General features: G+C 53.9%; 9 protein-coding genes across 9 annotated transcripts; 5 read left to right on the forward strand and 4 right to left on the reverse strand.

Moving 5' to 3' along the window:
• Positions 1 to 1,839: 1,839 nt before the first annotated feature.
• CC84DRAFT_1184103 (uncharacterized protein) lies at positions 1,840 to 3,146 on the reverse strand (the record flags this gene model as incomplete). Its single annotated transcript, XM_018180726.1, has 5 exons — positions 1,840 to 1,892; positions 1,940 to 2,387; positions 2,436 to 2,774; positions 2,828 to 2,947; positions 3,000 to 3,146. The coding sequence occupies 5 exons, from the start codon at positions 3,144 to 3,146 to the stop codon at positions 1,840 to 1,842; spliced, it is 1,107 nt and encodes a 368-aa protein (XP_018040285.1).
• A 489-nt stretch (positions 3,147 to 3,635) lies between these two features.
• On the forward strand, positions 3,636 to 4,373 carry CC84DRAFT_456596 (DUF1763-domain-containing protein). Its single transcript, XM_018186353.1, has 2 exons — positions 3,636 to 3,941; positions 3,989 to 4,373. The coding sequence occupies exons 1-2, from the start codon at positions 3,655 to 3,657 to the stop codon at positions 4,107 to 4,109; spliced, it is 408 nt and encodes a 135-aa protein (XP_018040286.1). The 5' UTR covers positions 3,636 to 3,654; the 3' UTR covers positions 4,110 to 4,373.
• CC84DRAFT_1137970 (DUF814-domain-containing protein) lies at positions 3,893 to 5,245 on the reverse strand. The gene is made up of 5 exons (XM_018176174.1): positions 5,111 to 5,245; positions 4,883 to 5,050; positions 4,727 to 4,830; positions 4,525 to 4,674; positions 3,893 to 4,423 (listed from the first exon to the last, which is right to left on the reverse strand). Exons 1-5 carry the CDS (start codon positions 5,181 to 5,183, stop codon positions 4,277 to 4,279), a joined length of 642 nt encoding a protein of 213 aa, XP_018040287.1. The 5' UTR covers positions 5,184 to 5,245; the 3' UTR covers positions 3,893 to 4,276.
• Positions 5,246 to 5,611: 366 nt separating this feature from the next.
• On the forward strand, positions 5,612 to 6,584 carry CC84DRAFT_1160959 (uncharacterized protein). Its single transcript, XM_018177624.1, has 3 exons — positions 5,612 to 5,829; positions 5,884 to 5,961; positions 6,051 to 6,584. The coding sequence occupies exons 1-3, from the start codon at positions 5,740 to 5,742 to the stop codon at positions 6,126 to 6,128; spliced, it is 246 nt and encodes an 81-aa protein (XP_018040288.1). The 5' UTR covers positions 5,612 to 5,739; the 3' UTR covers positions 6,129 to 6,584.
• Positions 6,585 to 6,595: 11 nt separating this feature from the next.
• On the reverse strand, positions 6,596 to 7,903 carry CC84DRAFT_1137978 (uncharacterized protein). The gene is made up of 2 exons (XM_018176175.1): positions 6,856 to 7,903; positions 6,596 to 6,803 (listed from the first exon to the last, which is right to left on the reverse strand). Exons 1-2 carry the CDS (start codon positions 7,454 to 7,456, stop codon positions 6,661 to 6,663), a joined length of 744 nt encoding a protein of 247 aa, XP_018040289.1. The 5' UTR covers positions 7,457 to 7,903; the 3' UTR covers positions 6,596 to 6,660.
• Positions 7,904 to 9,453: 1,550 nt separating this feature from the next.
• On the reverse strand, positions 9,454 to 12,386 carry CC84DRAFT_456652 (Pkinase-domain-containing protein). The gene is made up of 3 exons (XM_018186354.1): positions 12,004 to 12,386; positions 10,479 to 11,946; positions 9,454 to 10,429 (listed from the first exon to the last, which is right to left on the reverse strand). The coding sequence occupies exons 1-3, from the start codon at positions 12,247 to 12,249 to the stop codon at positions 9,756 to 9,758; spliced, it is 2,388 nt and encodes a 795-aa protein (XP_018040290.1). The 5' UTR covers positions 12,250 to 12,386; the 3' UTR covers positions 9,454 to 9,755.
• A 406-nt stretch (positions 12,387 to 12,792) lies between these two features.
• On the forward strand, positions 12,793 to 14,549 carry CC84DRAFT_1160961 (oxidative stress survival, Svf1-like protein). Its single transcript, XM_018177625.1, has 4 exons — positions 12,793 to 13,204; positions 13,295 to 13,510; positions 13,570 to 13,994; positions 14,040 to 14,549. The coding sequence occupies exons 1-4, from the start codon at positions 13,182 to 13,184 to the stop codon at positions 14,510 to 14,512; spliced, it is 1,137 nt and encodes a 378-aa protein (XP_018040291.1). The 5' UTR covers positions 12,793 to 13,181; the 3' UTR covers positions 14,513 to 14,549.
• Positions 14,550 to 14,983: 434 nt separating this feature from the next.
• CC84DRAFT_1172414 (uncharacterized protein) lies at positions 14,984 to 15,705 on the forward strand (the record flags this gene model as incomplete). Its single annotated transcript, XM_018179978.1, has 5 exons — positions 14,984 to 15,195; positions 15,254 to 15,301; positions 15,375 to 15,462; positions 15,510 to 15,599; positions 15,646 to 15,705. 5 exons carry the CDS (start codon positions 14,984 to 14,986, stop codon positions 15,703 to 15,705), a joined length of 498 nt encoding a protein of 165 aa, XP_018040292.1.
• A 1,782-nt stretch (positions 15,706 to 17,487) lies between these two features.
• CC84DRAFT_1082405 (alpha-ketoglutarate-dependent taurine dioxygenase) lies at positions 17,488 to 18,787 on the forward strand (the record flags this gene model as incomplete). Its single annotated transcript, XM_018173979.1, has 3 exons — positions 17,488 to 18,063; positions 18,116 to 18,556; positions 18,608 to 18,787. 3 exons carry the CDS (start codon positions 17,488 to 17,490, stop codon positions 18,785 to 18,787), a joined length of 1,197 nt encoding a protein of 398 aa, XP_018040293.1.
• Between the last annotated feature and the right edge of the window lie 114 nt (positions 18,788 to 18,901).

The raw sequence follows: 18,901 nt of genomic DNA on the forward strand, positions 1-18,901 counted from the left end.
GGCGCCGCAGATGGATGACGATGATCTGTGGCAGTGCGCCAGGGAAGGGACTCCGAGAGGGACCCACACGAATTCCTGTACTAAAACCGGAGCCCTATCATTGGCTCTCGAGCCTTCACTGGTAACTCATGGCAACCAGGGCGAGTATAGCTGTGAGATGCAGAAACTTGCCCTGTCGCTGCGCATCTCTGAGCTCGTCCGTATTCAGCGTCTTGCGCGACTTGTAGGATCTGATGAATACTAATTTGTCAGGAAAAAGGATGGGAGCTGTGATAGGTAAAAGGGCACCCATCCCTGCTGAGAGTCGCATCCTTCTCGTGTTGCTTGTTGAGACTGATTGGGAGCAAAGACATCACCTGTGATGTGCCTGGATCATCTTCTTGAAATCACAGTAATTGTCTTTTAACATTGTACATGAAGTAACCGATCTCCCTCTTCGAGTATGGTATGCATTGCTTGTCCGAGGCCATTAAACTCCAGGCATGATCTCAACTATGCAATTGCATGCCTCAATTCGCTGGGGAATTGTCCCACGTTTTCAGGCTGCACAATAACCTTGGACACAGCTGTTCAGATCCAGCTAGACCGGAACTTCCTTCATCGCTCTCCGTATCAAGAGATCATACGCAAGGTACGAGCGAACCAATTGGAAACCATCCCAAGGCGTGCCAATAGAAGGGAGATGCCATGCGGTCGTGAGTGACATGAAATCGAAAAATGACGCTAAGGTGTAAGTGAGACAAGGAAAAGGGTATCGTCCAGGTAAACGCCGACTGCTTTCCCGAAATCAAGTCGCTAATCAGCGCGTAGTATAATAGCCATTGCTGCCACTGTCCCTTACATGCGGACCGATTCGGGTCTCGTAGCGCGTTGCCGGCCCACTCATCGCACCACGTTCCATCGCAGGAAGAACTCGCCTATCGTGTAGAGGAGTTCTATCACAGGCAGGAACGTAAGCACGAAGTGGATGTGGAACAACTTCGCGATACGCACCTCTCGGGGGCGAATGGCGAGGAGGCATAGGGTTGTACGCATGATCGGCGGGTGCTGCACGTGGGCGAGCCATTTCATACACATCTCTTCCATTGTCGTACGCTGCTTGTACTTGGTTAGATATCATATGGGAACCTTCATGACGAGGCTGCACATTTTGTGCTGGTCTCGGCCGCTTGGCGGTATGCCCGGCATAGTCCTCATATGCAGCGGGCGAATAGTCCTCGTAAGCCGAATACGGGAGGCTCTTCCGCTTCTGTGCGGGTGGTTCAGGTTCGCGTTCAACAGAGGGCAGTACCACGTCTTGGTCAGATGCTCTCCTGGAACTAGGTGTTAATCTTGGTCTGCTACGTTGCGGGGGTGGTTCCTGGTACTGAACAGGGCACATAGCTTGCCTGCCTAGTGAACCACTATGTCCATGGCCATGGGAAATCGGGTTGCTGTAAGGGCTCCGAGTGGTTTCGTATGGGCTTTTCGCATGGTAGCTATACGCGGGAGATCGCGGCTCTCTAGCCGTGTCGATTGGTTGGAGCTGTTTATGTTAGTCTCAGGCAGGTAGGGGGAAGGTGCTTCTATGTCAGCGATTAACACCACGCCAGTTCTACTCACGGTGAATAATCGACCTGCAGAGTCACGCATGACTTGCTGGACGACTCTAGGTGCAGGTTGTAGAGGTCTCCTATTATGGTAAATAATGGCGCATGGCAAAGGAGAGAAGGATGCGCTTACATATCTACCGGTCGGCCTATACCATCATCTGCAATGAGCAAGCGTTCTAATGGCCTTCGGAGGTACTGGGTGAACTCACCATTCGATCGATACATCTCAGCCTGCGCTCGAGAGGGCTCACGACCCACGGCCGAACTGGGCGGCAAGGCTCGGACATCTCCTCGGCTTGCCTGTGAAGGGTAGTAAGAACGAGAAGGACTAGAAATGTGTGATTGACGCGGTGAATATGTAGGCATGGGTCGAAGAACTATTGTCCTCCGCGATGCTCTACTCATGTAGGGATCATAAGCACGCATGGGATCAATGAGCTCCGGCTGTAGATCTCGCGCAGTGGCTCGACTAGACACAATCTCCATGCTAGGTTCACGGGTATTGGGAGCCGATGAGCTCTCATCGTCGCTGGAATCCTCGTCATCGTCAAGCACAATGACCTCGCGGAAGGTCTCTTCTAGCTCGTTGCTCGCTTCATCCGTTTCGTCTCGCCATTCCTTGAGCTTTGCTAGTGAGACATGCTCAACTTGCTGTCGCGCCTCGGTCCATGTGCCCGTTTTGTGCTTGAGGATGTTGTCATACTCGGTATATGTATGGCGAATATGTGCAACAACTGCAAGCTGTACACGGCGAGCTAAAGAGAGTTCTTTCGCGTTGCCAACCCTGTTAGTTCCCTGAGAAGTGTCAGTTGCCTGTTAACCAGCACGTCAAGATATATTTACTTCTTCGAAGGCGTGATTCACGATAGAAGTCAAGTCGGCTTCAGGAATCTTGGGAAAGATCTCGCGTATGGCACCGCGTATATGCTCCTTGTGCTCAGTATCAGTCACAGGTTTACCGTGTAGAGCCTGTCGCTGTTCATAGTTCGCTATTCCCCTCTCAACATAAGCTGGGCCATACACAGGGCTGCCTCTAACACGGCGGAGGCCGCGTTCGTCGTATTGGTACCCGAATTTGCTGCAAGCGAGCTTGATGATCTCAATGGGGAAGTGATGACCAATGCGATGGACGTGAGAAGAAATCTTTTCGGGGTCAAAGAAGGCCTTGCTGCGTGGTTTCGCCTGTACTGATTAGATTTGCACGACTATGACAAGACCATTATGATCGCGCTTACCGACACAATGTGTACGTCGAGGTTTCGCTGCCGGCACTGTTCCTTGCACCATTCTGTTATCTCCGGATGTCCTACTGGAATGTACCCGAAACCAGGTGGTGCAGCATCATGATATGTGAGCTGCAAGAATGTTAGTTGGTTGGAGTGGTCAACATGCTAGAGCAAGACGGACAGAAGATTTAAGTTTTCGCTTCTCTTGGGTGACAGCCTCAAGAACGATCTTGTACGGTTTCTTTTTTCGAAGAGTGGCCCCGGGCCGATCATGCGGCGCCGCAGTCAACACTCCACGCTGGGAGGTTGCGCGAGATGCACGTGTCATTCCAAGTTCAGGTAACAACGGTAATGGGATGTATCCAGGGCAGTTGACCAGAGTGAGCAGGGCAGACTGGAGTGAAGGCGGTACATATATATAGGTTACAAAGATGCCAAGATCGCGGCGAAAGACCGTAACGGAAGGCCCTCAGCGCGTAATTTCGAGTCGCGTGGTTTTGGTCTCGGTGAACCCGCTTTCAACCGGGCTTGAAGACCGTCCTACTTTTGGTGTATTTACTGTGCTGTGAATGTAAGTAGTTAGTCGATCTCGTCGCGCACGGTGGGCAAATTCCCAAACGGAAACTATCTACAATAAACCAGGGAGTCAGCCCGCGTTCGCGAATGCAAACGTTGCGGATGCTGTAGGGTTGAAGGTGGCGGGAGAAGAAGAGGAAGTGAGGCGACGCTGCCGTTCGGCTTGAGACGCGAGCCGGCTGCGGCCCAACAATTTTCCTGCCTCGCCGCGCGAAACCAATCAGCGACCTCCGCATTCCCGACTTTCCATCATCTCGACTATGTCACGGCAGGAGATTCTTTACGCATACAGGCACCTCTTACGTCAGGGACTCCGCGCAATACAATTCTCTAAACCTGCGCGCTTTACCCTACGCGATCGAATTCGCCTGGCCTTCCGGAAGGGCTCTGTGTCCGACTTCGACGCGCAACGGATCAAGAACACCCTAGAGTTCCTACAATACGCCACAAAGGAGAACGGCCTCGAGCATAAGATACTGAAGAATCTTTTGTTTGTTTGGTGGAGCCAACAAGATGGCGGCAAGAGCAAACCAAATCAGAAGAATATGTCAGTTGCTTGCTCTTCTATCTAGGAGTTGGCTAACATTCAGCCAGGACCCGTGAAGAGCTGCGCATGAAAACAATCGCCTTTGATGCTTTCAACCACAACATAGATATGCTGAACGAGAGCATGGATATCTGCCTTCCAGCCATGACCGTCCGCGACCCTGTTTGAAGCCTTCCCGACTCCCGATTCAGACACATACGCCCAATAACGCCACCCACATAGAAGATCTTGGGGTGATACATTGGATATGGCCAGCTCTATCAGAAAGCAGTGCCTGGGAAAGCTCTTGTGCAGGATGCTTGGATGTGGACAGGACTCAGAGATTCCATGCGGAATCAGAAGAAGTCGTCCAGGAAGTCCTCCGAGCGGTCTTGATTGCTGGCAGACGCCATGTTCTCTTCAGAGAAGAGGTCGTCGTAGGCATGCTCCTTTTGGTACTTTTGCTCTTTCCGCTCCTTCATGATGCGAGCTTCTTCCTTTTTCTACGGTTAAGTCAGTGCTAGCTCGCCTAGGGAGAAGTGATATGAAAAAGAGGAACAATGGCAGAGCAAGCCTGAACCAGGCACAAGGGAGTCACACATACCCGAGCCTGTTGTGCGTCCCTATCCTTCTTCCTCAGCTCTTTCTGGCGAGCCTCCTTCTCCATAGCTAAATCTGGGTACTTCTCGATCTTGGTCTTGTTGAGGCGATTGACTATGGGATTTTCTCGCTTCTCAACATGTATCCGCTTGACCTTCGATATGGTTAGTGACTGCTGGCTTGCCGTAGGCCTTTATGAGTCTAACCCTGCGCTGGTCTTTGAAGCCCACCTGTCCGACAGCCATGCTGCCATCCTTCTTCAGGTTCGACCAAGGCGTATAGATGACTGTGATGTTGTCCTTCTTGTTGCCTGCAATTTTCAGCTGCATTGAAACATAGGGAGAGCAGCATCCTAGACCGACCTTCAATACTGTTCGCCTTGGTCAACTGTGCACAGTCCACCAACAAGCCTTGATCAATACTCTCCCAATCCTGCCCATCAGGCAGACGCACGTAAATGTGCGCCGAGGAAAGATTGTCTACGTGAAACCAGACATCTTCGTCCCAGCCGTATTTGATCAGCTCCTCATCTAGGCTTCCCGTTAGTGTGCAAAGACTTGAAACTGAGCAACCATGCAATTACTACGCACTTTCTACTTTGTCTTTGCCGACGTATATAAAGGCGGCAGGGGATACCGTGTTGGAGCTGAAGTAGTACACCATACTGCGACAACGTCAAGGCTGGACAAACAAGGCGCGGTTCTGAATAGCAGGTTGTGGTGAGGAAGTTAGTGGATTGGAGAATTATGGTGGGGCTGGCGGGGTCAGCCACTGTGTGGCGCCGAGAGAGGCAAACAGCATCGTGTTCAAGTGGAGCGCAAACGCGAAGGACAATGTTAGAAATCATAATGGCCTTTTCGGGCCTGTACAAATGTGACGATAAAGTACTGCGGAATATTCTTGTACCATTCATGTTCTTGAAAATCATTTCGTGCACTTGTACCGCGAGTCCGCTAGGTATCTCTGTTGCAATTCTTGCGTCTTAATGTTCTTTTCGGGCCATTCTCCAAACCTGACGGACTCTCAGACATGATTTCCAAAAAGTACAAAATGGTCGGAAAGCATGGGCCACCATACTCACGTGATGCGGAGAAGCCCGCTGCGGTGTGCGTCAAGTCGCGTTCGGTTGTTGCTGTCGAGGGTTTGAACAGTCACCGAACGAACCCATTGACAACCACCACCAACCATTGCTTGCATACCTGTCGCAGCTCAAACGAAAATGCCCGCAGACGCTGCACCCCCACAAGACGTCAAGCGCAAAGCCGCGCGCGAAGTTATCGACATCCTCCACGAGATTGCGACACTGCTCGTACGCGTCTGCCAACGTCAACACTATGCACCAGGCCCTACTAACAAGTTTTAGAACACTAAGCTCGACCGCCAACAGCTTTCTTACTGCGTATCTCTCATCGAAAATGGCGCAAATCCCGAGGCCTTAGCCGTACGTCCACCTCGCCGCAACTCCATGCACTTGTTATCTGAGACCCCAACATGTGCGACGTGCAAGCATACGTGCTGATAACACTGCAGAACGTCATCCGCGAACTGCGCGAAGAATACGGCACCGACTCGGTCGACGGCGGCGCAGAAGAGCCTGGCGCTCGTTGAGCTAGCCTGCAGTCACGATATCATTGACTAGACCTCGATCTCGATACGGCTCGACTTGCAGCAGATCCGGGACCGCTCGCCGCCAGACATCTATCTGGAACTCCGCTTGCGCAGACCTGGCTACAATTGGCGAGCTTGCGAGCACATCGTCTCTTATCGGAAGCGTGCTTACCCCAGAAGTGAGGGCACATGCACACTATAATGCGGGGCACTATGCGCCAACCGCCAAGCGTGAATGCAGTCCAACGACGTCGCGCATTGTTATCAGGCCTCAGAATGACGCGATAAAGGTGTGAAGGAACCAGGCCGACAGGTCGGGCGAGCGCCAGGTCGCTGGGTGAGTGTCATGCATGCTCACACTTCCATCTCGCACAAAACATGTTGGTAGTGAGTAGTGAAGTAGTAATTAGTATGTAGTATCTCTAGTATAGCTGTAAATGCGATGTAGCGAGGGTATCTTTAAAAGCAAAAACAAGCCCGGCACCGAATGAGACAAGCGCTGTAGATACTTGAAATGGCGGAGTGAGTGGAATCATCTGCTACCCCAGGTAGGAGATGAACGTCGCTGGCGAAAGTTGCCCTTCTCATCAGCAACCTTCTCGAGAGCCTTCTCAGCCTTGGCCTCCTGCTGGTCCATGAAGCTGTTGTAAAAGCTGGGAAGAATGCGCTTGGAATCTGCTCCACGTTAGCCCGTGCCCAATGCATCTATTGATTGACAAGAACTCACTCGCATGGTCCCTCTCGAAGACAATCCCGTCCGCACCCCGCTCTCCCGCAACCTTGACAGCCTCCTCCAGAAGTCCCTCGCCAACGCCCTTGCCCCTGTACTTCAAGCGCACAGTCCACGCACGCACAATGGCCTTGCCACGCTTCCTGCGTCCTTGCTTCTTCTTCGCAGCTTCGTCGGCCCAGCCCAGCACAAGCGCCCCGATGATTTCCTCGCCCCAACGGACGACAATCATGCGGTCATCGCCCAGCCAGTCCCAGTTGGTCTCCTCAGCATACGTGAGATAACGCCCGGTAGCCCACCTCACCGCCACGAGACATGCCATGACGATGCCACCAATGGTCGGGCCCAGCATGTACAGGTCGTCGTTCGTCTTCCAGAAGCGCTGCAAGAGGATAGCGATGAAGAGTGCGAAGCCAGCGAGGTGCAGCGGGTGGAAGATGAGCATCTTGCTCGCGATCTGACGCTGCTGGGCGACGGAGTCGGCAATCAGGCGGAGGCCATCGACGCGGTCGTCCTCGGTGGTTGCCGTGTACGTGCGGAGTTGGGGCAGGCCATCGGTAGGCGCCGCGGCGGGAACAGAAACGGACTCGGTCGACATGACGGCGGTGTCTGGTGAGAGAATGGAGTACTGCGATTGCGAGACGGTGGAAAAGGCCAGCGGTGACGGCGGGGGGAGAAAAGGGTGTTGGCTGCTGGTGCGGAAGTGGATGGGCGTTCCTAGAGGCGAAGGCAGGTCGGGATCGATGCGCAGATTCGCACTCAGGCTCGTGAGAAATGCTGCAACAAGACGATTAGCACTTGCGAGCCCAATGGTACACGCCAGAATTTTGTCCCTCGAGGTTGTTGTGGTGCCGCCTCAGCCGCAGCGCCCGCACGCGACCACCTCGAAGTCGAGTCCAGGTGGAACAAAGAAAAACATACCCGCACTCGTTCGAAACCCAGGGATCGCGGGAATTAGCTTCTCAGTGCCAGCGTAGTGGTTAACGACGACGGTCTCTGAGCCCAAATACCGCTGCGGCAGCGCGACAGGACCAGATGCGACCTTGAGATGGGAGGGAGTCTGCAGTTGTCTCCGCATCGCGACCTCTTTTGTAAAATATATGCTCGAGCGGAAAAAAATAGACCAAACGCAAACGGATTACATAAATAAAGCCACCGGGGACGAAAGCGATCAAATGAGGACGCAAGTATTTCAAAGTAGCGCCGAAGAAGAAGATTGTTTAGTTGCAAGATGCAAATGGAGGCCAGAATGAATGGGACGGGCGTCGCAACGTGCTATATCTACAGGCTGGGAAGCCAAGGCTGCGCTTCTGTCAGAGGATACAGCGATCTTTTTCTGCTAGCACCTGGGGCATGCGGCCCCCATTGGCTGTGCGGGATCCTACGAAGGTGATAACGCAGGCCAGTCGATTCTGGCCCACGAGTGGAATACGCCATGCTGCTGTCATGCGGCACGCTGCCTTCGTATCGTGCGACTGCTATCTCTGCGCTCGCCGCTCCGGCTGCGTCTGTCTCTGCAGCAGCAAGCGCTCCCAACACGACGCAGACGGGGACGCAGCCTGAGGCTGGCGACGAAGCCTCTGCTCGCGTTCCCTGCGTCGCCGTCAGGGAGCCCCAGTGACAGACCGGGGTCCGATCGGGACGTCGTGCTCGTTCAGGCAACAAGCGAAGCCGCACTCAACCTGCGACTCGCCTGCGCCATGAAACGAACGCACCTCTCAAACACCCCGTCCAAGCCTTGTGTCTCACGACCCCGGCTCCCAGCACACTGACGCCATGGCAACCCCACACGGGCACGCTCACAGGCCAGACCCTCCCACGCCGCGCATGCCATTCTTATGCTGCGTGCCCGCGAACCACCAAAGAACTTGCGCATGCAGAGCCCGTGGGTTTGACATATGCCTTAGCGGCGCGGATCGCCGCCAGCGCAAGACGAGTCGACCACGCATTTGCTGCTGAGCTGCCCTGCCCCAGTGCGCTACACAGCTGCGCAAGCACGGTGGAACCGCACGCGCACGCCCGCTCCGCGGTGGTCCAGAAGCCCGTTACGTACGACCGTCTCCACTGCCAGACCAAGGGAGACAGATGGGCGTGCCTGCCATCGCCGCTACGTCTGTCTGGCCTGCTTGTTTCGGGGCCATTGTTTGACGCCCCGAGGACGCCGCACCATGAATGGCAGGCGAAGGGTCACGTTCGCCGCGGGTCGATCGTGAGATGCACATGGACGGTTTGTCCCGCGGTACAGACTCGGGCTGACACCTGTTCACCCGGTGCCATCCCCGCCCGAGCTCCATGGCTATAGTGAGCGCCGGTATGTGGAGGCATAACTAAGTCAATGCTAAGATCCAAGGTTCGCCTGCGTGAATGCAATATTTCAACCGATGCCTCGTGGACACTTTACTTTGCTTTACAAGGAACCATCGTGAAAATCCCATCTACATCTGACAGTCAACGTGCCAGTATTACAACTGGCTATCTCATCATCCTACAACCCTACTATGCACAATAAACCTCCTCACAGCATCCGCCAAGTGTACGCACGTTAGCCAGCGCGCAAATGGAGCCCCGACAAGTAGATCAAGAAGAAAAGATAGCCACCCGTGAGTATCGCAATCTAAACAATCGGAGAGTCATGCAAAAGCCACATGCTCAAATCAAATAGCCAGCGTGCAATGCCCAAACCCATACTCTTTATCCCCAACGCCAACATGACATCGTTCCATATGGACATCATATCAAGAACGCTCTGCTTGGGCTCGCCTCAACCGGATCCTGCATAGGTTATCTAAGGTCGAGGGGCCACTGGCCAGGTCTCCTCGCCACCACACTCCGGCCTCTCCATCCGACGTGGAGATCTGATCAACTTATGCTTGAACATAAAGCAAGCGATCGTGGGTTTATTTCTTTTGTTGGGTGGCAGGGGCGGAGCCTGACCCAGAACCAGGTTCAAGAGTATGTTGATGGTTTTCTGCCCGAAGCACCCTTCCGCCTTCCTCCTGCGCACACACTTGGCTATTCTTCACCCACTTATCCTCCAGGATCTCCTCAAGCGTGGCGCGCTTCTTCGGGTCGACCTCCAGCATTCTGCCAATGATATGCCTGCTTTCTCGCGGAAGCAAACGGAGTAGTCGCCATGGACCCTTGATGATCTGCGGTTGCTGGGGTTGACCGCCTTGGCCACTCGCCGATCCAGGGCGATTTTCGTTTGTGACGGGATCAGAATGACCACCATCCTTGCGGTGGTGATGATGATGGTGTCCGCTGGATTGGCCAGAAGGTGCGCGAGACGCAGGCTCCGACTGGATGCCTGACCTGCGGGCCTCGTCGTTTGTGCCAGAATTCAGATCGGATGATGATTGAGATGGGGCGGTGATTGACTTCGGTCCGTCATTGGCAGGGGATATAAAGAGCTTATATGAATTGTCCGACACGCGAGGAGCTTTCCACGGGAAGCGGCGCAATGTCATGCAGCAGAAAATGATTGCAAGCGACCATACGTCCGTCGGCTGAGGATCGTACTTGGATAAATCGTAGACCTCAGGTGCCAGGTACGGATCCGAGCCAACAATTCCTGCACTGCGTTAATGATATTCCATTTTGTTTCGAGTTAAGCCACCTACCGCTTGCGAGTACGATGTCGTTTTCGAATGGATACCGGAACACTGCAGCACTGCCAAAATCAATGATCTTCATGATGCCGTGCTCGTTTACAACCACGTTGTCCAGCTTCAGGTCTCTGTGTGCGAGGCCCATACCATGGAGGTATGATACTCCGTTTAAGATCTGTAAAGTACAACAGCTGACCTCTTCGCGACTCATCTTGCCAGTCATGACAATTGCGAAAAGATCGAATGGTGCGTATTCCATGACAACGTAGTAGTTTCCTTTCTCGTTAACGAGATCCATAGTCTCGATGATGTTGCCATGGTGGAGGGTTGATCCAATACAAAACTCTGCAGTTACCTTCTTGTTGTAGTCTCTTTCTGACTCATATGAATGCCTTGCTCTGAACTGTTTCACGGCAAACGTCACACCGTCACTGCTGCGCTTCATCAAGCGCACTGATCCACCGGCACCAGAGCCAAGCACTTTCCCAAACTTGCCGTACTTGTTCTCGAGCCCGTGATCATCGGCAAATGGCACTGACACCGATCCGTTTGTGATTGGCGGTGTCATCATTCCAGTCTTCTTCGACTTCATGGCCTTTTCCCGGAGCGATGGTGCTGGTGACTGTGGACGCTTCTGTTTTTTCTCCTTGTCCTTGTCCTTGTGCTTATGCCCACCCAGCTTGAAAAAGCGCTTCAAGTTTGACATGGAGCCCTCGTGATGCTGCTTGCCCAGGACCGATCGACTGTCACTGTCCTCTGCACCCGAACCCTGGCGCTCATGATGCTTGGGTGCGCCGAAGAAACTCGATCGTTTGTTCTCGTCTCTGTCAGAACCGCTTCCTTTCGATCTTGGTAGCGCTGTGGTAGAGGACGATGGGGATGATTCTTTCGGTGTCCTCCGGCCGCTAGGCGCAAAAACAAAACGAGCATCGTGAGCCGGTGGGAGGCGTTTCGAGCGTGAATATGGGTCGTCCTTGTCGCCTTGCGGCGTGAATGGCCTACTGCTGGGGGTGGACGTTCCAGGCGAATGTTGTCCTGAACCGGGGCCTCCGGCTGAACCGGACGGGCTGACATCCCTTGACGCAGGCAACGAGTCACCTGTTGGACCCAGTGCAGAGGCAGAAGACTTCCTAGGCCCCGGAACACTCGGTAATTCTACTACAGATGTAGGTCGGATTGTAGGTTCTCTCGGCTCACGGGGAACCACGAGCGACTGAGGTCTCCTCTGTCCTCCATGCACGGAATCCATCGATGTTGGGGGAGGCTCATGTTGAGGCGGCGAAACTTGAGGTGTCATCATGGCGGGGTCCCTTCTACGGTCGGCTGAAACGGCAGGTTTCCCATCTTGAGATGAGGTGCCTGCTGGGGTCAGCGGTGGTGAATGCATTGCAGACACTGGCGGAGACGGGCGAGGACCAGTGGAACCGCGGTGAGCGGAATGGCCAGAAGGAGTGCGAGATGCGGGTGAAGGCGATGCCGCCTAGAGCTTGTTAGCCAGTCTGCCATCGGGTAATCAATCTGTCGGCAGATGACTTACTCGGGACGGTGGGAGAGAGACGGGCTCGTAGGCGAAGTTGGCCATGCGACGGGCCTGGCATCGTGACTGTTGCAGCGTCTTGGACAGGTTGCGGAGCTCTTGCTCGGCCTCTGGAGACAGCTCCTCATTGAGCTGCTCGCCGCTGCCTGAGATGGATGTAATTGGTTCCAAGGCCTTCTCGGGTTCGATCTCTTGGTGGACGTCACTGAAGCGCACCGACTGCGGCTGTTCCTGATTGCCCGCCATTGTGCTGGAGAAAAGTCCGGGCAATGGGCGGGCTTTTGGCGGGGCGTCGTCTGCTCGACGCTTATGACGAAATAGTCCCCGGTATAGGTCGTAGCGTAGCGGATGGAAGCTGGAGCTAAGCTCTCCGAGCTGAACGCCGACCGGTGTGCTTCGTCACGGCGAGGGCTGTCAACGCGCGCGGATGGCGTCGGATGGGGTGGGAATTGTGCGCGCGACTTGGACGAATGTGGGCGAGGACGGACGGTGAAGGATATGACTGCAGGTGCTCTAGAGCGTCATAGCCAAAAAGCCCCGCGATGATGTTTTAGCGTGCTGCTCGGAATAGAGATAGCGGATGTCCAGGAACGGCGTGCGCAGCAGCCGTGCGGGCAGCAGATGGCTGAAGAGGGAACGGCGGGGCATGCAGTGAGCGAGACTCTGGCGGTCCACAGCGGCCGGGGCAGAAGTTTTATTATGTGCAGTGGAGAGCAGGCGCGGCCGGCCGAGGGGCAACGGGAGTGGAGTTTTGCATGGGATGTTAGCTCTTTCATCCCGACCTCCGCGCGCCTGCCTGCTTGCTGCGGAGAGCACACAGTCAGCCCAGGACCACGCGCTGTAGTATAATGTGAAGAACGAGTCGCGGCTTACTCAGGTCGCAAGACGCCGAGCTTCCAGCATCTCTGCATCTGCTTCTCTGCCTGCGCGACGCCGTCTGTTGCTCGGCGCGTCATCCCACGCTGCGTTGCACAGTCACAGCACGCCGCTATTTCCGGGCCCGCCACTGCACATCATCCGCCTTGTCGTTCCTGAGCCTTGGCCATCTTCGTCAACAACACCAAAGAAATCTCTGAGCCAGTAGCAATCTCCTCCCGCCCAGAGCTTTTCTTTGTTGGCCGTTGCTTACCGCTGTTACTTGGATACTAGTGCCCAGAACTCCCGCAAAAGCCCGTAAAATGTTTCGTTGGGCCCAGCAGCAGTGAGTCCCTCCAGAACCCTCGCCGGACCTCTCGGCACGTGCCGCGTTCCGTAATCCCTCTCTCCCGGCTGCGGGCTTACACTTACGCAGGTTGGCCAATGTCGCCGGAACCCAGGAACCCGAGTATGGCCCGGAAGCCATCCACCCCGTGGGCAAGAACGCCGGTGACCCCGCCTATACTGAGCTGAAGAAGGAGCATCTGAAATGGAAGCTCGTCGAGCAGACCTGCGTCGAGACGCAGACGTACTATCTACAGGCCGACAGTGGACACTATTGCTTTATGCAAGTAATCTACAACAACATTGCGTACGTTTCAACCCTTACTCCCTCACCTCGCAAAGCCCAGCATCTGACTGAGCAACTAGCGGTCTGCGCATCACTACCCAGTTCAACGTCAAGATCTGGTACCCGAACAACGAAAAGCCAGTCGTGTGGACGAGCGATCCCCTCGAGAACTACGGCTTCGACGATGACAAGTTCTGTTTCTTCGCCGATGGCATCTCGATCGAGCTCTCAGAGGATGGTTCCTACTACAACATCAAGTCCGCCCGCAATGACAAGAGTATGGTTGACATCAAGTTTGAGCGCACGGCGCCAGGATTCTTGGGCGGCGCGGATGGCACGACCAACTATGGAACCGATGCCAAGGCACCCTGGGGGTCCATGCGACACGCATTCTGGCCGAGGGCAAAGGTCGAAGGCAGAATCATAACCAACGGCGAGCAGATTGACTTCAAGGGCCGGGGCATGTTCAGCATGGCTCTTCAGGGCATGAAGCCTCATCACGCAGGTACGAACTTCTGACGAATATTACGGCCAATGCTGACTGGAACAGCCGCTCGATGGAATTTTGTCAACTTCCAATCGCCCAGCTACTCCGCAATCTTGATGGAGTTCACTACGCCTGCCTCGTATGCCAGCACCCTTGTTCGTGTCAGTGGTATCGCAACCGACGGGGAGCTGCTTCTTGCGAATACCAACGCCGGTGATGTAAAGCATACGGCCACGAAGCAGGACAGTGAAAACGACTGGCCCGAGCCCACCTCAGCAAGCTACGTCTGGGAGGGCAAGTCAGACGACGGGAAGGAAGTGTCTGCTCAGCTTGAGGGCAGTCTTGGCGACCGCCTGGACCGTATTGATGTCATGGCCGAAGTTCCAGGCTTTGTCAAGGCCATTGTGGCCACTGCCGCAGGCACAAAGCCTTATATCTACCAATACAAGTCCAAATTGACGATTAAGGTCAAGGTTGGAGATGAGGTAAAGGAGGAGGAAGGTACACTCTTCGCTGAGGCCACTTTCATCTCGTAGTATTTTTGATGCGTATTGGATAGACCTACGACGCCTAGCTTTAATGATTGCATGAACCTCAGGACTGGTGCTTGAGGACCTAATAAATCGTAATTACCCCCGCAAATGATGCATTCCGGTGCGGACGTGAGAAGGGGCCGTCTTTCAGTACGCTCTCGGGCTTAATCGTTATGTTGTTGATGAGATGAGTATCACATGTTCGGTGCTACGAAAATGTTTACATCACGAAAGAACAGTCATTCAACAATCCGATTGCTCGCCGTGGCGCCCCGTTTGCACCATGCTCCAAAACGATTGCACCTTTCTCCCAAGCTACCCCGCCTGAGATTAGCGTGATACGCGAACACCTGCAACCGCACGAACGCGCTCGTCTGCTTCCGCGACAATTCGCTGGTCACCTACGGTTGACACTGATGCTCTCCAAACCGTAACACCTTTTCCAACGAAGGCCATTACTTCACACCAAACACAATGGCAAAGCCTCGCGCTGGCGGCGAAGTTCGACATGTGCCACGGCACCTTGCCTCTGGCAGTGGCACTCCACGGTTCGTGCCTGGGAGCTCCAGCTTCAATCCGCGACCGGGAAGCGTGTATTCGTCGCGCGCGACACAGCTGGGTCTCGGACTCGGCAAAGGCAAAGGCGCCGCGGGTCTAGGAACGAAGGGTCTGCTCAAGCGAAACAAGTAAGTCCGAGGTCATGACCAAGCTCAATAGATGCAGCAAAACCCTAACATTTATTAGAAGAGTACAGCGAGACACTATTCAAGGCATCACCAAGGGCGATATTCGGTAAGGCATCTTGGCTACACTACGGTTGCATGCTTGTGTAGCTTCAAACCCCTGCTTACTGATACCCACGCAGCAGACTTGCTCGACGTGGCGGCATCAAGAGGATCTCAGCGACCGTATACCATGACGTACGCGATGTGCTCAAGGATCGCTTACGAACCGTACGTATCTTGTATGGTATTATGTGTATGTTGCTTACACTACACAGCTCTTGCGCAGTATCACGACCATCGTCGAGGGCGACCCGAGTAACCGGAAGACCGTTGTAGTGCGAGATGTGATCTTCACTCTGCAAAGAGTACGTATCAGGGCTTTCCATCTCTCACAATAGCTGACCATTGTAGTTGGGTAATCCGATTTACGGCTTCGATGCGTCTTTCGATGGCAAATACCGCAAAGGTTGATGCAGTTGCTCTAGCATCGCTCGTTCTTAACTGGTATCTTGATCTTTTCCATTCCTTCGGCGATTTTTGGGCGTTTTCCGGTATACCCTCAGCGTTGTTGACGGCAGACCTTACGGATCTGTCACTGCGTCAACATGGTCTCTATGGAGGCTACTTCTATGAGATGCAACTTCTTCTCTTTCGTGGTCGCTTTGTGCGAAATTAAAGTAACAAGTTCCGGAAAGCAGGCCTTGACCTGCAGCCTCGACTGCTTTTGAATCACGGTTTATTGAACGAGCCGGGGGTCTGCTCAAATGGTGTAGGATTATTTGAAAGAGATGGGCTGCAGCATTGCTAGTGCAAATGGAACTGCCCAGGGCCTTCACAGACCAGCACTTCCAGTCTCTATATTAATGAAAACCCAGGTCGATGGGTTTGAATGGGGTGATATATGGGCTTGAGTACAGCTCCTGAATATTAGCCCGGGAAAATGAAAGGTACTGGAGATATCACAGCTGATGTCTTCATATACTACAAGCCCCATGTTGACGCACAACAGATTGCATTTGTGGAAGTCTCAGATTGGTCTGCTGCTGCATTTACATAGCATCAGCAGTCGCATCCGACATCGGCAGGTCTGTCTAATACGTGTTGGAACTGATATAGGTTCACGCAGTGACCTTTGAAATCGGACGGTGCAAAATGCTACCAGAGGTGCGATGAGAAGATACTGATAATATCTCCACAGGGTAGGTCCGACATTCTATCTCCAAATGCGATCACAAATACATCAAAACGTGGTGAGAGGGTAATCATGCCTTTGGAAGCATTCGAATACGTTTCCAGATCATTCCGCATACCAGTTCGAGAAGTCGTCATCGAGAAGAAGATCGCGCAATCTCATCGCTTTGCCTGGAGAGGTTTAGCGCGGCTCAAAACGATCAGCCACGACCTCATTTTCCAACATCAGGAATCCGGGGTAACTGCCATGGGAGGCCTCGGCTACCTAGGCGACTAATAGCACCGTGAGTCTCTGAGAGTGCTCTGCGATTTTAAAGCCTGCTTATCTGCTGAGGAAATTGAAGTCAAACGCATGTTGCGTTGCATCGTATGTTGCACTGACAAATCCAGACAACGAAGACCCTGGACCTGGCTCCCGAAACCGGACATGGCGATCCTAGGATCACGTTGTGGAAAGGGAGAAATTATACACAATCTTCATCAAACAATATAAAACATACGGCTATTAACGTCCACGCAGCCCAAAACTCTTGGCCGGTTCCCCGGAGCCAACATAGCTCTGTTCTGCTATTGTGGGGAAGCAGCATGACTTTGTCCGTGCCATGTCCGTGCGAGACGGCATTGTGTGCTATTGCGCCATCGATTTAGTACCAGGAAGGTAAGTTGACCATGAGATATCTAGGACGTTCCGCGGTAGTTGTTTGTGTCATATAAGTAGCTGAGTAGGCCATTGTGCTTTGTTTTCCTTGACTTACTCCTACCTAAGAGTCTATCTCTGTAATCTCGGTATCGGTTCAGAGACGGAAATCGCACCTGCCTATTGCACCTCCCATCACACCATTGGCTGCAGCATAGTTGAGCAAGATAACACGTCCAAGGACACGACTACGCTCGACAGCTTGAAAAAGGGCGACCTGATTGCAACACGTTGTCTCTTGCGTAGACATCCACTGTTCGGGGGCCGCTACTGCTATACCGACCTGTCTCGCAATCCACCAAAGCCTGCCGCACTGCAGTGAAGTCACGCCAACTGCACATAAGCTTTCGACACAAAAACACACTATGGCACCCGGCCTCGTGGAGACCGCAACCGAGGTCACTCAAGCGGCCACCAAAAACCTGAAGGCCACTCTCAAGCCTACCGGTAACATCCACAACTATGTGCCTGGCCGCACCACCGTCAAGCAGCACGACGAGACGTACAAGTACGAAGATCTCCGACCCCGCTTCCCCGATATCACTTGGCCAGCCCTTACCCCTGTCGAATACCACGACAAGGGCCTGCTCGGTGATGCCAACTTCAAGAACCTTCTCTCTTCCGCGACAGACGTCTTCGACTACAACCCCAAAGTCGGGACTGAGATTCACGGCGTTGATCTTGCCAACCTCACCGATCTACAGAAGAACGACCTCGCGCGTTTGATTGCTACCAGAGGCGTGGTATTTTTTAGGGACCAGAAGAACTTTGGCATCGACGAGCAGCGGGCACTGGGCAAGTACTTTGGCGAGCTTCACAGTCATGCTACAACGGCGATGCCCAGGAGGGAGGGCCTCGAGGACGTTCACGTTGTGTTCACGGGGGAGAATTCACCAGATCTGAGGGCTCTCTTTACACCTACTTTCCTATGGCACTCGGATGTGAGTTCTCTCGCCTCTACACTGCATTGATACCAGCAGCTGAAATCAACAGGTCACATACGAAGAGCAGCCCCCCTCCTACACCTCGCTCAAAGTCCTCAGCGGTCCGCCCCGCGGCGGCGGAGGCGACACCCTCTGGTCTTCCCAGTATGCCGCTTACGACATGCTTTCGCCCTACATGCAAAAGTACCTTGAGTCTCTGACCGCCGTTCACTCAGCGGATCTCCAAGCCCAGGGCACGCGTGAGCTCGGCCGGACCGTTCGCCGCGAGCCTGTCACTACTGCTCACCCTCTAGTTCGCACAAACCCGGTCACAGGCTGGAAGTCTCTCTTTTTCAACCCAGGCTTCGTCACCAAGATCGTGGGCGTGCCGAAGACTGAGAGCGACGCTATCATTGCGCTTCTCAACGAGATTGTAGCGACTAGCCCTGAGGTGCAGGTCCGCTTCCAATGGAATGAGGGCGACGTCGCATTTTGGGATAACCGTGTTTGCGTAAGTCTTTCTCCTTGAGGAGGGGACGGGATGAGTGCTAACGGTTCACAGAACCACTCCGCGAGCTACGGCTTCGCTCCTCACCGGAGACACGCTGTCCGCGTATGCTGCCGCGCGGAGCGTCCCTACCTTGATCCGGAGAGCAAGAGCCAGGAGGACGACCTTTCGGAGAAGCACGGGATCCCGAAGGCGAACAAGGACGGCTCAGGGATCGTGAATTACAATGACTGAGCTTTCTCTTTCTCGTCTTCATTATATGACTTGTCCGTCTGCTGTGAGATGGAATGGCGTTTGGCTTCAGATAAATTTGCTGCGGTTTAGCGATGGGGGTTTGGGTTTATGGCA

Source organism: Paraphaeosphaeria sporulosa (assembly GCF_001642045.1).
Source record: "Paraphaeosphaeria sporulosa strain AP3s5-JAC2a unplaced genomic scaffold CC84scaffold_2, whole genome shotgun sequence".
Classification (NCBI taxonomy): domain Eukaryota; kingdom Fungi; phylum Ascomycota; class Dothideomycetes; order Pleosporales; family Didymosphaeriaceae; genus Paraphaeosphaeria; species Paraphaeosphaeria sporulosa.